At 43.5% G+C, this 13,345-nt stretch overlaps 1 protein-coding gene across 1 annotated transcript in view; it reads left to right on the top strand.

The window, feature by feature from the left end:
* Positions 1-13,345, top strand: part of LOC115175312 (gamma-aminobutyric acid type B receptor subunit 1) — a gene marked incomplete in the record, with an annotated part of 211,185 nt that overhangs the window by 145,204 nt on the left and 52,636 nt on the right. The window contains 3 exon segments of the mRNA XM_029734486.1: positions 3,367-3,432; positions 4,305-4,496; positions 11,592-11,837. Of these exon segments, the coding sequence (XP_029590346.1) occupies positions 3,367-3,432; positions 4,305-4,496; positions 11,592-11,837 (504 nt within the window).

Genomic DNA, 13,345 nt, shown 5'->3' with positions numbered 1-13,345 from the left:
GAACCACGTTGTCCGATTTCAAAAAGGCTTTACAACAAAAGCAAAACATTAGATTATGTTAGAGGAGTATATCATAAAAGTAGCCACATAGCCATTTTCCGACCAACCACATGCATCACAAATAACCAAAAAACAGCTAAATGCAGCACTAACCTTTTACAAACTTCATCAGATGACACACCTAGGACATCATGTTACACAATGCATGCATTCTTTTGTTCGATAAAGTTCATATTTATATATAAAAACAGCATTTTACATCGGCACGTGACGTTGACTAACTATTTTCCCTCAAATGCATCCGGTGAAACAGTGCTACAATTTACTAAATTACTATTCAAAAACATTTTTAAAATGTAATATTGTCATTCTAAGATTTATAGATGAATATCTCTTGAAAGCACCTGTAATGCCAGATTTAAAAATAACTTTACTGGGTAATCACACTTTGCGATAAAAGGGGATGCGATACTCAGAACAATAGGCTAGCAATAGCAATAGGCTAGCCATCTTGGAACAATCGCATATCAAATCTAGTCTTGTATACTATTGTCAATAATCCCTTACCTTTGATTATCTTCATCCTTAGGCACTTCCAGGAATCCCAGGTCCACAACAAATGTATTTTCGTTCGAAAAAGTTAATCCTTTATGTTCCATTAGCTTGTTGTTGTTAGCGCGTTCTGAAGGCTGAACCAAAAGTTCCGACGTGCGCGGGGCTACTCTTTCAACAAAATGCATTTTTTTCTTATTTAGGTTCGTTCAAACACGTCAAACGTTGTATAACATAAATCTGTAGGGCCTTTTTCAACGAGAGCTCCAATAAGATTCGAGGGGGACGATTGCATTGTGTTTCAAAACGTTTCGAAAGGGGAGGGTAGCCAGGGGCGCCGGCATCATAATGGTGATGGCCTTCTCCGTGTGACCACGTTCCACAGCGTGTCATTCTGTCAGTTTTCACAGTAGGAGACTCAAATCACTTTGTAAAGACTGGGGACATCTAGTGGAAGCAATAGGAAGTGCTCAATGAACCATAGCTCACGGTGTAATTAATAGGCAACGTGATGAAGTTGAGTTCGCAATTCAGAATTCCACTTCCTGTTTCGATCTGTCTCGGGGTTTTGACTGCCATATGAGTTCTGTTATACTCACAGACACCATTCAAACAGTTTTAGAAACTTTAGGGTGTTTTCTATCCACAAGTATTAATTATATGCATATCCTAGCTTCTGAGTTTGAGTAGGAGGCCGTTTAAAATGGGCACGATTTTTTTTCAAAAATCGCTGTAGCGCCCCCTATCCTAGGGGAACGCCAAGAGGTTAATGATGATTCAGCGATATACAAATTGGCTTAATTATTTATTTACTAACTTAATAATCACACAGAATTACATAAACACACACAGACAGGAAATGTTACACATTGAGTACTACATAATGCAATGAGGAGACCCTAGTGGACTAAACCGATATGACGGCTTGTTACACAAAATGAAAAGGGTGGGCATGTAAGAAAGAGCGGGATAAAAGACAAAGGACTTCACTATCATACACACAGTGGATAACTATGCTCATGGAATTGCAATTGACATATTTACGTGTCTGTCTTTGCTGTCTCTCCGTTGAAAACAATCGATCCACCTGGGGAGTAATCGACAGAAAGTCTCTGGTCTGTCCACCAGCGATCAATGTCTTTCGTAGTTGTAGCTCTGTTATAATGTATACGTCAGGCGTACCAATGGTCGTTCGATAGGGAAATGTTCTCTTCTCGTCTTCGGTTGACTTTCCTAGACAATTTTACATATACAGCTGCAGACTGTGAATGTGCAGTCTTTGGTTTTGTAGATTTATTAACCATCCGTGAGGTTTGGACTGCGTCCTCACGTCTTCTGGTTTCAGAGTTCTATCCATTACGGGCCTCTCAGCTCACGCTGTTGGTCTCGTTGGCCAAATGTACATTTTGTCATTAGGCCACTTGGGGAGAAAGAGGCTCTGTCTGTGCTCACGTGGATGTGGCCACTGAATTGGTTAAGACTTCATATGAAAAACAATTATCTCATTTAGAAGGCTAACATCGCATTACATCTTCTTACAAATAGTTTCATATTTAATCATATAAGTTCCACAGCATTTAGATGTAAGTCTGGTAATGGGGAAATATACACATTCAGAGATACTGTCCTTAGTTACAATACAAATGATTAACAAATACGACAGGATTGTTCTTTAAATACCCATGGACCATTCCAAATGTTTGATTACAGAAATACCGTTTCATTTTTCAACCTTTTGATGTTACCGTACTGCATTGTCTCTCTCTGTGGTAACAAAGGGATTTAACTTCCATTTCTGAGAGTGGGAGAGAGAGTTTCCCTGCAGGTATTTATGACCGTCATACAACTGTGGAGAGAGAGAGAGGGGGGGGGCGCCTATGATCCTCCCCCAAAGGGCAAGTCATGCCACTCCTTTACATTTCTGTTCCCCCTCTACCTTTCTGTTCCCCCCTCTACCCTCCTCTACCTTTCTGTTCCCCCTCTACCTTTCTGTTCCCCCCTCTACCCTCCTCTACCTTTCTGTTCCCCCCTCTACCTTTCTGTTCCCCCTCTACCCTCCTCTACCTTTCTGTTCCCCCCTCTACCCTCCTTTACCTTTCTGTTCCTCCTCTACCTTTCTGATCCCCTTCCCTCCTCTACCTTTCTGTTCTCCATCCCTCCTCCCTCATCATCTCCTCCCTATCATTCCTTCCTTGCTTTCTTCCTGGCTGGTGCCTACTTTAACATAACCTTTCCTGGCATGCCGGCCTCGGGTTGTTGTGTGAGATTAATTCGCCATCGCTGTAGGAACCATGGTAACAACATGAATGTAGCACACCAGAGGGGAAGATGAGTTGTGCTGCGTGGTGCATTGCGTTTGGGTATTGGGAGGTGTGTGTATGTGTGCCTCTCTGTGGAACCTGTGTGTGTGTGTGTGTGTGTGTGTGTGTGTGTGTGTGTGTGTGTGTGTGTGTGTGTGTGTGTGTGTGTGTGTGTGTGTGTGTGTGTGTGTGTGTGTGTACCGAATCCAATATATGCAAATATATCATTTTACAGCGGGAAAAGTATATTTTTTACACACTGAATTCTCATAAAAGAGCAATTGTCCAATAACTATGCTTCAAATGTTGATTTCATACATTGTGACAATAATGACATCATGAAAATGGCAGCAAGTGTGAATATCGGTTATTGTTGGAGTTACCGGCCGATACCTATATATCTGAGACTCCCTCCCCATTAGAGCTGCTGTTGCTTCCTTCCTGTTTCCTGTGTGTGTGTGTTGTGTATTCCCATCTCCTGTGTGACTCTTTTCTTCCCTCTCTGAACCACCAGCGGCAAGATGCCAGAATCATCGTGGGGCTCTTCTACGAGACAGAAGCCAGAAAAGTTTTCTGCGAGGTACAGAAGCTACATTTGCTGCTCACAACTCTGTGGATTGATATCTTAACATTTTTGTTGAATGACAAAATCCTTTTTTGTGTCTTTTTTTAAAATGTTTTATTCCAGCTTGTATTGCTCACGGCTCGCGTCAATGTTTCTAGATTTTTCTTTCTATCGCTCTCCGTTCCATACACACTGATATCTTCTGTCTTTGTGTTCTCTCCTCCTCCATATACTCTGATATCTTCTGTCTTTGTGTTCTCTCCTCCTCCATATACTCTGATATCTTCTGTCTTTGTGTTCTCTCCTCCTCCATATACTCTGATATCTTCTGTCTTTGTGTTCTCTCCTCCTCCATATACTCTGATATCTTCTGTCTTTGTGTTCTCTCCTCCTCCATATACTCTGATATCTTCTGTCTTTGTGTTCTCTCCTCCTCCATATACTCTGATATCTTCTGTCTTTGTGTTCTCTCCTCCTCCATATACTCTGATATCTTCTGTCTTTGTGTTCTCTCCTCCTCCATATACTCTGATATATTCTGTCTTTGTGTTCTCTCCTCCTCCATATACTCTGATATCTTCTGTCTAACACACCTGCCTGCTCATCGCTTCCTTTACCATTTCTTTCACTCACTGGCTCCTTTTCTCTCCTCCATTCTCTCTCTCTCCTCCATCTCTCTCTCTCTCTTTCTCTCTCTCTCTCTCGCTCTCCCCATCTCTCTCTCATCTCTCTCTCTCTCTCTCCCCATCTCTCTCTCTCTCCCCCATCTTTCTCTCTCTCTCCCCCATCTCTCTCTCTCTCCCCCTGAAATCTTTCTTTACATTCCCATTCATTCAATCCTTTCTGTTCTCTTTCTGTCTCCTGTCTCTCTCCCCTCTATCCTACAGGTGTACAAGGAGAAGCTCTATGGGAAGAAATACGTCTGGTTCCTGATTGGTTGGTACGCAGACAACTGGTTCAAGATCAAAGACCCGTCAATCAACTGCACCGTGGAGCAGATGACGGAGGCGGTGGAGGGCCACGTTACCACGGAGATCGTCATGCTCAACCCCGAGACCGTCCGAGGGGCCTCCAATCTGGTGAGAGAGATATAGTGTGCATCCCAAGTGGCGCCCTATTCCCTATATATATAGGGGATATATGCTAGGGAATATATAGGGAATACGAGGCCCTGGTCAAAAGTAGTGCACTATATAGGGAATAGAATGCAATTTGGGATGCAGCCATGTAGTAATATATACAGTATTATACATATATCTCCATTGTAAGACACAGGGTGAGTGGTTACATAGAAATATACTCATTGTGATTCTATAGGTGGTTCTTGGTTCTCTCTGAAATATCTTACCTAACATAACAACAGCCACTGCAGTGAAATGCATTCCTCTGCATGTGTTATAAGATTGTATTATTTCTGTAATGGTGTTCAATATTACAACATAACTCTTCTTGAACTGCGCTGTTGGTTAATAAGGGCTTGTAAGTAAGCGTTTCACGGTAAGGTCTACACTTGTTGTATTCGGCGCATGTGACAAATAAAGTTTGATTTGAACATATGCTACTATCTCTATTTACTGTTACTATTTTTCTACTCGTGACCTATCAGAATGGACTATAGAAAGCAGTGGTATACTCGTGACCTATCAGAATGGACTATACAAAGCAGTGGTATACTCGTGACCTATCAGAATGGACTATACAAAGTAGTGGTATACTCGTGACCTATCAGAATGGACTATACAAAGCAGTGGTATAAGTAATAGTAATTTCAGTGTTTTATTATACACATAAATAAAATGGTTATTGCAACATATTGTATGGAAGGAGAGAGTGTTATATAGTGTTTAATGGCCTATATCACTATGACACTAATGGTAGTCTGTTCCCTGGGTCACACCATTGTTATGAACGTTCTCCGGGGACTGAGGAACAACTTTTTAGTTTTGTCCATTCATTCTAAACAGGTGTTAATGATAATGTTGCCTAAATTACACTACAGTGTCTTGGAAATAAAAGGACATTGTTAAAGTAGGCAAATAATTAGTGGGAAACAACTTTGTCATCGTTGCGATGTCGTCAGATTTACTTTTGGACAGATGGCAACGTTGCCGTTAGCAACAATGGTAGCAATGCTAACGTTAGCTAGCTAAAATCTGGTGCTCTCCCCTCACAACGCTAGCTACTCTAAAGTCAATTTGACGACATCACAATGACGACAAAAGGTTTTCCTACTAATTAAGAAATGTCATTGTGTTTCCAAGTCACTGAAATGTACTCTAGAGTAGAAAGTTCAGTCGGACCTCATAAAACTTTCAGCAATGTATTGATGTGAAAATCCATGAATATTAGTGCTCTGGTCAAAAGTAATGCACTAGGTAGGGATTAGGGTGCCATTTTGGGACATATAATTTAACGTAGTCCCAGTCCCTCCCTACTGTAATGACCCTTTTTAGTTTGTACTGCCATGACTGGAGAGGAGAAGAGCTTCAGGATGCTATTCACAGTAACTCATCTGTATTATTACCCATCTACTTTGAAGTTTAACCTCGTAGAAGAAAAGCTTTGTGCTCGAGAGAAGCGTTCGAGTGCTGCAAACCGTTTCTCTCTCTTGAAGTCTCGGCTCTGAATTATCACCATTGCCCTGTAGAGTAGCTGGTCGAAAAATATAACTCTGAATAAATAAACACTTTTGTTCATGTTTTTTTATGAAACGCCACACTGGGGTTGTGCTGTCTGGAAGTGCTGAAGTGGCAGAGAGGGAGAGATACTAGAGGATGCGTCCCTTTACCTATGGGCCCTAGTCAAAAGCAGCCTAGAGAGGCTAGAGAGTTGTCTCTTATTGATCAAAGCCCCGTTTGGTGATGAGGCGTCGAGAGGCTGCGGTTGTCGAGGCGATGGTTCTTCAGGGCTGCAGATTTGACAGACCCAGCTGCTGGATGCAGCCTGGAGCCGAATAAGGGGAGGGAGTGGGTGTGCATGAGCTCAAAAACTCAAGTCGAAATGTGATGTTTGTTTAACATAGTGAGTAGGGCTGGTACGGTAATTGTATAACCGTGACGATGAAGAACGTAAAGAAATAATCAATAACCATCATAACTGTTGTAATATGAAAACGTTATTGTATTTATAAGTAACTATATCCAGTAAACCCTATAGCAGTAGTGTAAATGAGTGATTATTCTTAGCAATAGTTTTTCTACCTTAATCTGTCAAACTGTCTCCGTCTCCTTCCTCCAACGATCTCTCCCTTTGAAGCTGTAACATGATCTGCATCTATAGCCTAGTATGCAGGGCAGGCTACAGTGGCTTGCGAAAGTATTCAGGCATTTTTCCTATTTTGTTGCCTTACAACCTGGAATTAAAATGGATTTTTGCGGGGTTTGTATCATTTGATTTACACAACATCCCTACCACTTTGAAGATGCAAATTATTTTTAATTGTGAAACAAACAAGAAATAAGACAAAAAAATAGAAAACTTAAGCGTGCATAACTATTCACCCCTCCAAGGTCAATGCCTTGTAGAGCCACCTTTTTCAGCAATTGCAGCTGCAAGTCTCTTGGGATATGTCTCTATAAGCTTGGCACATCTAGCCACTGGGATTTTTGCCCATTCTTCAAGGCAATACTGCTCCAGCTCCTTCAAGTTGGATGGGTTCAGCTTTAAGTCATACCACAGATTCTCAATTGGATTGAGGTCTGGGCTTTGACTAGGCCATTCCAAGACATTTAAATGTTTCCCCTTAAACCACTTGAGTGTTGCTTTAGCAGTATGCTTAGGGTCATTGTCCTGCTGGAAGGTGAACCTCTGTCCCAGTCTCAAATCTCTGGAAGACAGAAACAGGTTTCCCTCAAGAATTTCCCTGTATTTAGCGCCATCCATCATTCCTTCATTTCGGACCAGTTTCCCAGTCCCTGCCGATGGAAAAACATCCCCACAGCATGATACTGCCACCACCATGCTTCACTGTGGGGATGGTGTTCTCGGGGTGATGAGAGGCGTTGGGTTTGCGCCAGACATAGCATTTTCCTTGATGGCCAAAAAGCTACATTTTAGACTCATCTAACCGGAGTACCTTCTTCCATATGTTTGGGGACTCTCCCACAACACCAAACGTGTTTGCTTATTTTGTTCATTAAGCAATGTCTTTTTTCTGTCCACTCTTCCATTAAGCCCAGCTCTGTGGAGTGTACGGCTCTTAAAGTAGTCCTATGGACAGATTCTCCAATCTCCGCTGTGGAGCTTTGTAGCTCCTTCAGGGTTATCTTTGGTCTCTTTGTTGTCTCTCTGATTAATGCCCTCCTTGCCTGGTCCGTGAGTTTTGGTGGGCGGCCCTCTCTTGGCAGGTTTGTTGTGGGGCCATATTCTTTAAAAAAATTTAATAATGGATTTAATGGTGCTCCACGGGATGTTCAAAGTTTCAGATATTTTTTTATTACCCAACCCTGATCTGTACTTCTCCACAACTTTGTCCCTAAGCTGTTTGGAGAGCTCCTTGGTCTTCATGGTGTTGCTTGCTTGGTGGTGCCCCTTGCTTAGTGGTGTTGCAGATCTGGGGCCTTTCAGAACAGGTGTATATATACTGAGATCATGTGACAGATCATGTAACACTTAGATTGCACACAGGTGGACTTTATTTAACTAATTATGTGACTTCTGAAGGTAATTGGTTGCACCAGATCTTATTTATGGGCATCATAGCAAATGCTTAGGGTCATTGTCCTGCTGGAAGGTGAACCTCTGTCCCAGTCTCAAATCTCTGGAAGACAGAAACAGGTTTCCCTCAAGAATTTCCCTGTATTTAGCGCCGTCCATCATTCCTTCATTTCGGACCAGTTTCCCAGTCCCTGCCGATGAAAAACATGGTGTTCTCGGGGTGATGAGAGGCGTTGGGTTTGCGCCAGACATAGCGTACATATGCATGCACCACTTTTCCGATTTTCTTTTAAAAAATAATTTAAAAATAAAATAAATTATTTTTCATTTCGCTTCACCAATTTGGACTATTTTGTGTATGTCCATTACATGAAATCCAAATTAAAATCAATTTCAATTACAGGTTGTAATGCAACAAAACAGGAAAAATGCCAAGAGGGATGAATACTTTTGCAAGGCACTGTATGTTTTATCCTGCTATGCTAAAAGCCACCATCTCTGGCTGAAATTAACTACCAAATGCCATTCTTGGTAAGTGTGGACATTTCTAAGTGAATGTGAATCTGAGAGAAGTTGAAATCCATGCTAGGCTAGCAAATGTTGTAATATACATTCACCGGCCAGGTTATTAGGTACACCCATCTAGTACCAGGTCAGACCCCCCCCCCCCCCCCTTTGCATTCAGAACAAACTAAATTCTTCAGGACATGGATTCTACAAGGTGTCGGAAACATTCATTGCTCAATTGGTATCAAAGGACCTAATGTGTGCCAGGAAAACATTCCCCACACCAGTACTCCACCTCCACCAGTCTGTACCAGGCAGGATGGGTCCATGGATTGATGCTGCTTACGCCAAATCCTGCTATCAGCATGACGCAAAAAGAACCGGGATTCGGCGAAGCAGGCAATGTTTTTCCACTCCTCAAATTGTCCAGTGTTGGTGATCGCTTGCCCACTGGAGCCTCTTCTTCTTGTTTTTATCTGATGGGAGTGGAACCCGGTGTGGTCGTCTGCTGCAAATAGCCCATCCGTGACAAAGATCAACGAGTTGTGCGTTTCCAAGATGCCGCTCTACACACCACTGTTGTACTGTGCAGTTATTTTGTCTGGTTGTGGCCCGCCTGTTAGCTTGCGCGATTCTTGCCATTCTCCTTCGACCTCTCTCATCCGTGAGCTGTTTCCCACCACAGGACTGCCGGTGCCTGGTAAACCCAAGACAATGTCTGTGTGTGAAAAGCAGCTCAGGAGGGCAGACATTTTAGAATTACTGGAACCGGCACGCCTGGCACCGACGATCATACCACCCTCAACGTCGGTTAGGTCAATCACGTTCAATTGAACAGTAACTGAATGCCTCGATGCCAGTCTGGCTGCTTTATATAGCAAGCCAAGGCCACCTAATAAACTGTATGTGCGCAACAGCTGCAGCTGCATGACCTCTGGGTGATAGACTGTTTACCGCGGTTGCTAAGTAACGGAAAACAACATGCTACTGCTGCTGCTGGAAGCAGCGCTGCAGACAGAGAGGAGAAAATAGGGTACCTTTTGGCTATTTGAATAGTTCTAAAACGGTGACCGTGGACATTTGCTTGACAATTTACCATGCTTCTAGGGCTACGTCCCAAATGGCAACCTATTATATTCCCTATTATGGGCCCTGCTTGATAGTAGTGCACGATATAGGGGAATATACATTTTAGTCATTTAGCAGACGCTCTTATATAGGGCCATTTGGAACGCTAACTATTACAGATCTGTTATGTCTCTCCTTAGCTCGTCACCGAGATCAGGTAGAGAGAGAGAGAGCCTCCTCTTCTTCCTTCCTCCATATTCCCTCGCTGTCAAGCCTTCTGCCAGAACCATTCCTGTCAATCTTTCTGCAAGCACCCTTCCTGTCAAGCCCTGTTCAGCACCCTTCCTGTCAAGCCCTGTTCAGCACCCTTCCTGTCAAGCTCTGTTCAGCACCCTTCCTGTCAAGCCCTGTTCAGCACCCTTCCTGTCAAGCCCTGTTCAGCACCCTTCCTGTCAAGCCCTGTTCAGCACCCTTCCTGTCAAGCCCTGTTCAGCACCCTTCCTGTCAAGCTCTGTTCAGCACCCTTCCTGTCAAGCTCTCTTCAGGCACCCCCATCTAAAGTGATGCCAATTAACAATTCTCTTTCTAGACTCAGACAGCATGAAACATCCTCTCTCTCTCTCTCTCCATTCAGGATGAGCTAGAAAAACAACACACAGACCCCATCTCTCTTATTTTATTACAATGGAAACTGATTTCCTCCATTTCAGCAGGCACTCAGGTGTGTGTGTTTGTGTCTGCGTCTGCTAATAATACGGCGCTCCACCACCTTTGTGATTGAAAAAGCTTCTTCCACATTCCCTAACACACAAGTGGTGATCTCCACCCTGCTACCACCAAAATACTTTCACCTTGCCACCGTAGAGCGGGTGAATGCATGCATTTCCCGGGACTGTGTCTCAAAACCTAATGTTTTTGGCTCGAGGATTGGACAGGTTTATGACAGAGTTGTTTATCTGCCATGCGACGAGAGACGACGCTCCAAAGGAACGTCATCCACAGAACAGCGGCAAGGGCCAATTTGTATTTTGGGACAAATTGGCCCTTGCCGCTGTTCTGTGGAGGACGTTCCTTTGGAGCGTCGTCTCTCGTCGCATGGCAGATAAACAACTCTGTCAAAAACCTGTCCAGTCCTTTAAAAACCTCCACATCAAGCTAAATGGGAGAGAAAATTATTATGTTATTGAGCTAATTTCCGAGGGTGGAGTGATTTTATCATAAAGTGGACCTGTCCAATGTGACATTTTTTTTTTGTCAAAGGGTAGAAACTGGTAGATGTCTGGAACTCAGTCCAGACATAGCAGGCTCCTGGGCCAACAGAATGGGGGTGGATGGGTACAGGAGGGGTGCATTGCGGTTGGTTGATTGGTTGGTTGGTTGGTTGGCTGGTTGGTTGATTGGTTGGTTGATTGGTTGATTGGTTGGTTGGTTGATTGGTTGATTGGTTGGTTGGTTGGTTTGTTGGTTGATTGGTTGGTTGGTTGGTTGATTGGTTGATTGGTTGGTTGGTTGGTTGGTTGATTGGTTGGTTGATTGGTTGGGGTGTGTTTGGGTACCTGTGTGTGTGAGTGAGTGTTTGATACAGTAAGTATGTCGTGCTTGTACCCTGGTGACATCTTAGAGAGATGAGAGGAACATCTGACCTGTACCCAGATAGACCCCCCGCCCACTGGTAGACAGGACGTCAACCTGGTGCTCCCAGCTGTGAAACACCAACCCTTCCTCACCCACCCATTCTTTTTCTTTCTATTGTGTTATTGACTGTACGCTTGTTTATTCCTATGGTGTAACTCTGTGTTGTTGTTTGTGTCGCATTGCTTTGCTTTATCTTGGCCAGGTCGCAGTTGTAAATGAAAACTTGTTCTGAACTAGTTTACCTGGTTAAATAAAGGTGAAATAAACAAAAACAGTTCTAAGCCCTCCTCTCTCTCTCTCTTCTTCAGACATCTCAGGAGTTTCTGAACCAGCTGATGTCTAAGTTGGGGGGTAAGAACCCCGAGGAGACGGGGGGTTTCCAAGAGGCCCCTCTGGCCTACGATGCTGTGTGGGCCCTGGCTCTGGCCCTCAACAAGACCGTTGGCCCTCTAAAGGCCAAGGGCCGCAGGCTGGAAGACTTCAACTACAACAACCGAGATATCACCGCCGAGATCTACCGTGCTCTCAACACCAGCTCATTCGAAGGAGTGTCGGTGAGTATCTTATATGTAACCACAGAGAGAGGATGGAAAATTGAAGAGAAAGAGGAGAGGTTTGTGGTTGTACTGGGAGAGAGAGAGAGAGAGAGAGAGAGAGAGAGAGAGAGAGAGAGAGAGAGAGGGAGAGAGAGAGAGACTATCTTTCCCTTGACCCGTCGCTGCACCTAAACTCAATATGACCGGCTGATTAGAGAATATGAAATAGTAAAAAAACATCCCTATAAAGGGCAACGTGCTTCCAGCTTTCCTCTGCCTCTGAGTGAACTAACATCGGCCAGTATGAAGGCCATGCAAACAAGTGAATACCCTGCACTGAGAGAACCCACGCCAAGAGAACCTACACCCAGACCACAGCATCACCAGCCACATAGCAACCAGCTAAGACCAGCCCAAGTAAACCCTGGCCACACTCTATATAGTCCCCACCATATCAGGACCCTTCATTTTACATATGTCTAGAAATGAATAAGAAAAAAATATCATCATTTTTTCTATTAATTTACCCCCCCCAATAGAATCCCCATACATTAATGAAGACAGCTTCTCCACCCTAGAGGAGGAGAAGAATTTCCAGGCCCAGGGTCGTGTACTAGTCTGTGGCGACCTAAATGCCATAACTGGACAAGAACCTGACACTTTCAGCACAAAGGGGGACGAACACCTACCTGGAGGTGACATCATTCCCTCCCAAATATGTCCCCCTAAACACAATTATGACAAAATAACCCCCAAAAAATAGGTCACAACTCCCTGCAGCTCTGTCGCACACTGGGTCTGTAATAAGTCAATGGTAGGCTACGAGAGGACTCCTATGGTAGGTACACCTATACCTCATCTCTTGGCAGTAGTACTGTAGACTACTTTATCACTGACCTCAAACCAGAGTCTCTTCGAGCGTTCAGTCAGTCCACTGACACCCCTATCAGATCACAGCAAAATCACACTCTACTTGAACAGAGGTATACTCAATCATGAGACATCAACGCCAAAGGAACTGAATAACATTAAGAAATGCTACAGATGGAAGGAAAGTAGTGTGGAAACCTACCAAAAAACAATTAGGCAACAACAAATTCAATCCCTTTTAGACAAATTCTGGACAAAACATTTCACTATAATAGTGAAAGTAGAAACTTAGCAGTAAAAAGCCTAAATAGTATATTTGACCTTTCAGCTTCCCTATCAAATATAAAAACGAAAGCAAACAACTTAAGAAAATTTTCAACAAGGACAAATGGTTTGATGAAGATTGCAAAAACCTAAGAAATAAATTGACAAACCTGTCCAGCCATAAACACAATGTTCAACATGTACGGTATATCAATGAATTGGCGAGGTCACTAGAACAGTCTGCAGCACCCGGCCTCACCTTACTAGAGTCAAATGTCTACTGTTTGTTGATGATCTGGTGCTGCTGTCCCCAACCAAGGAGGGCCTACAGCAGCACCTAGATCTTCTGCACAGATTCTGTCAGACCTGGGCCCTGACAGTAAATCTCTGTG

The sequence above is a fragment of the Salmo trutta genome, chromosome 36 (genome assembly GCF_901001165.1).
Source record: "Salmo trutta chromosome 36, fSalTru1.1, whole genome shotgun sequence".
NCBI classification, from domain to species: domain Eukaryota; kingdom Metazoa; phylum Chordata; class Actinopteri; order Salmoniformes; family Salmonidae; genus Salmo; species Salmo trutta.
Note: the sequence above shows the minus strand (reverse complement) of the source record. Positions and strands in the feature narration are given on the sequence as shown.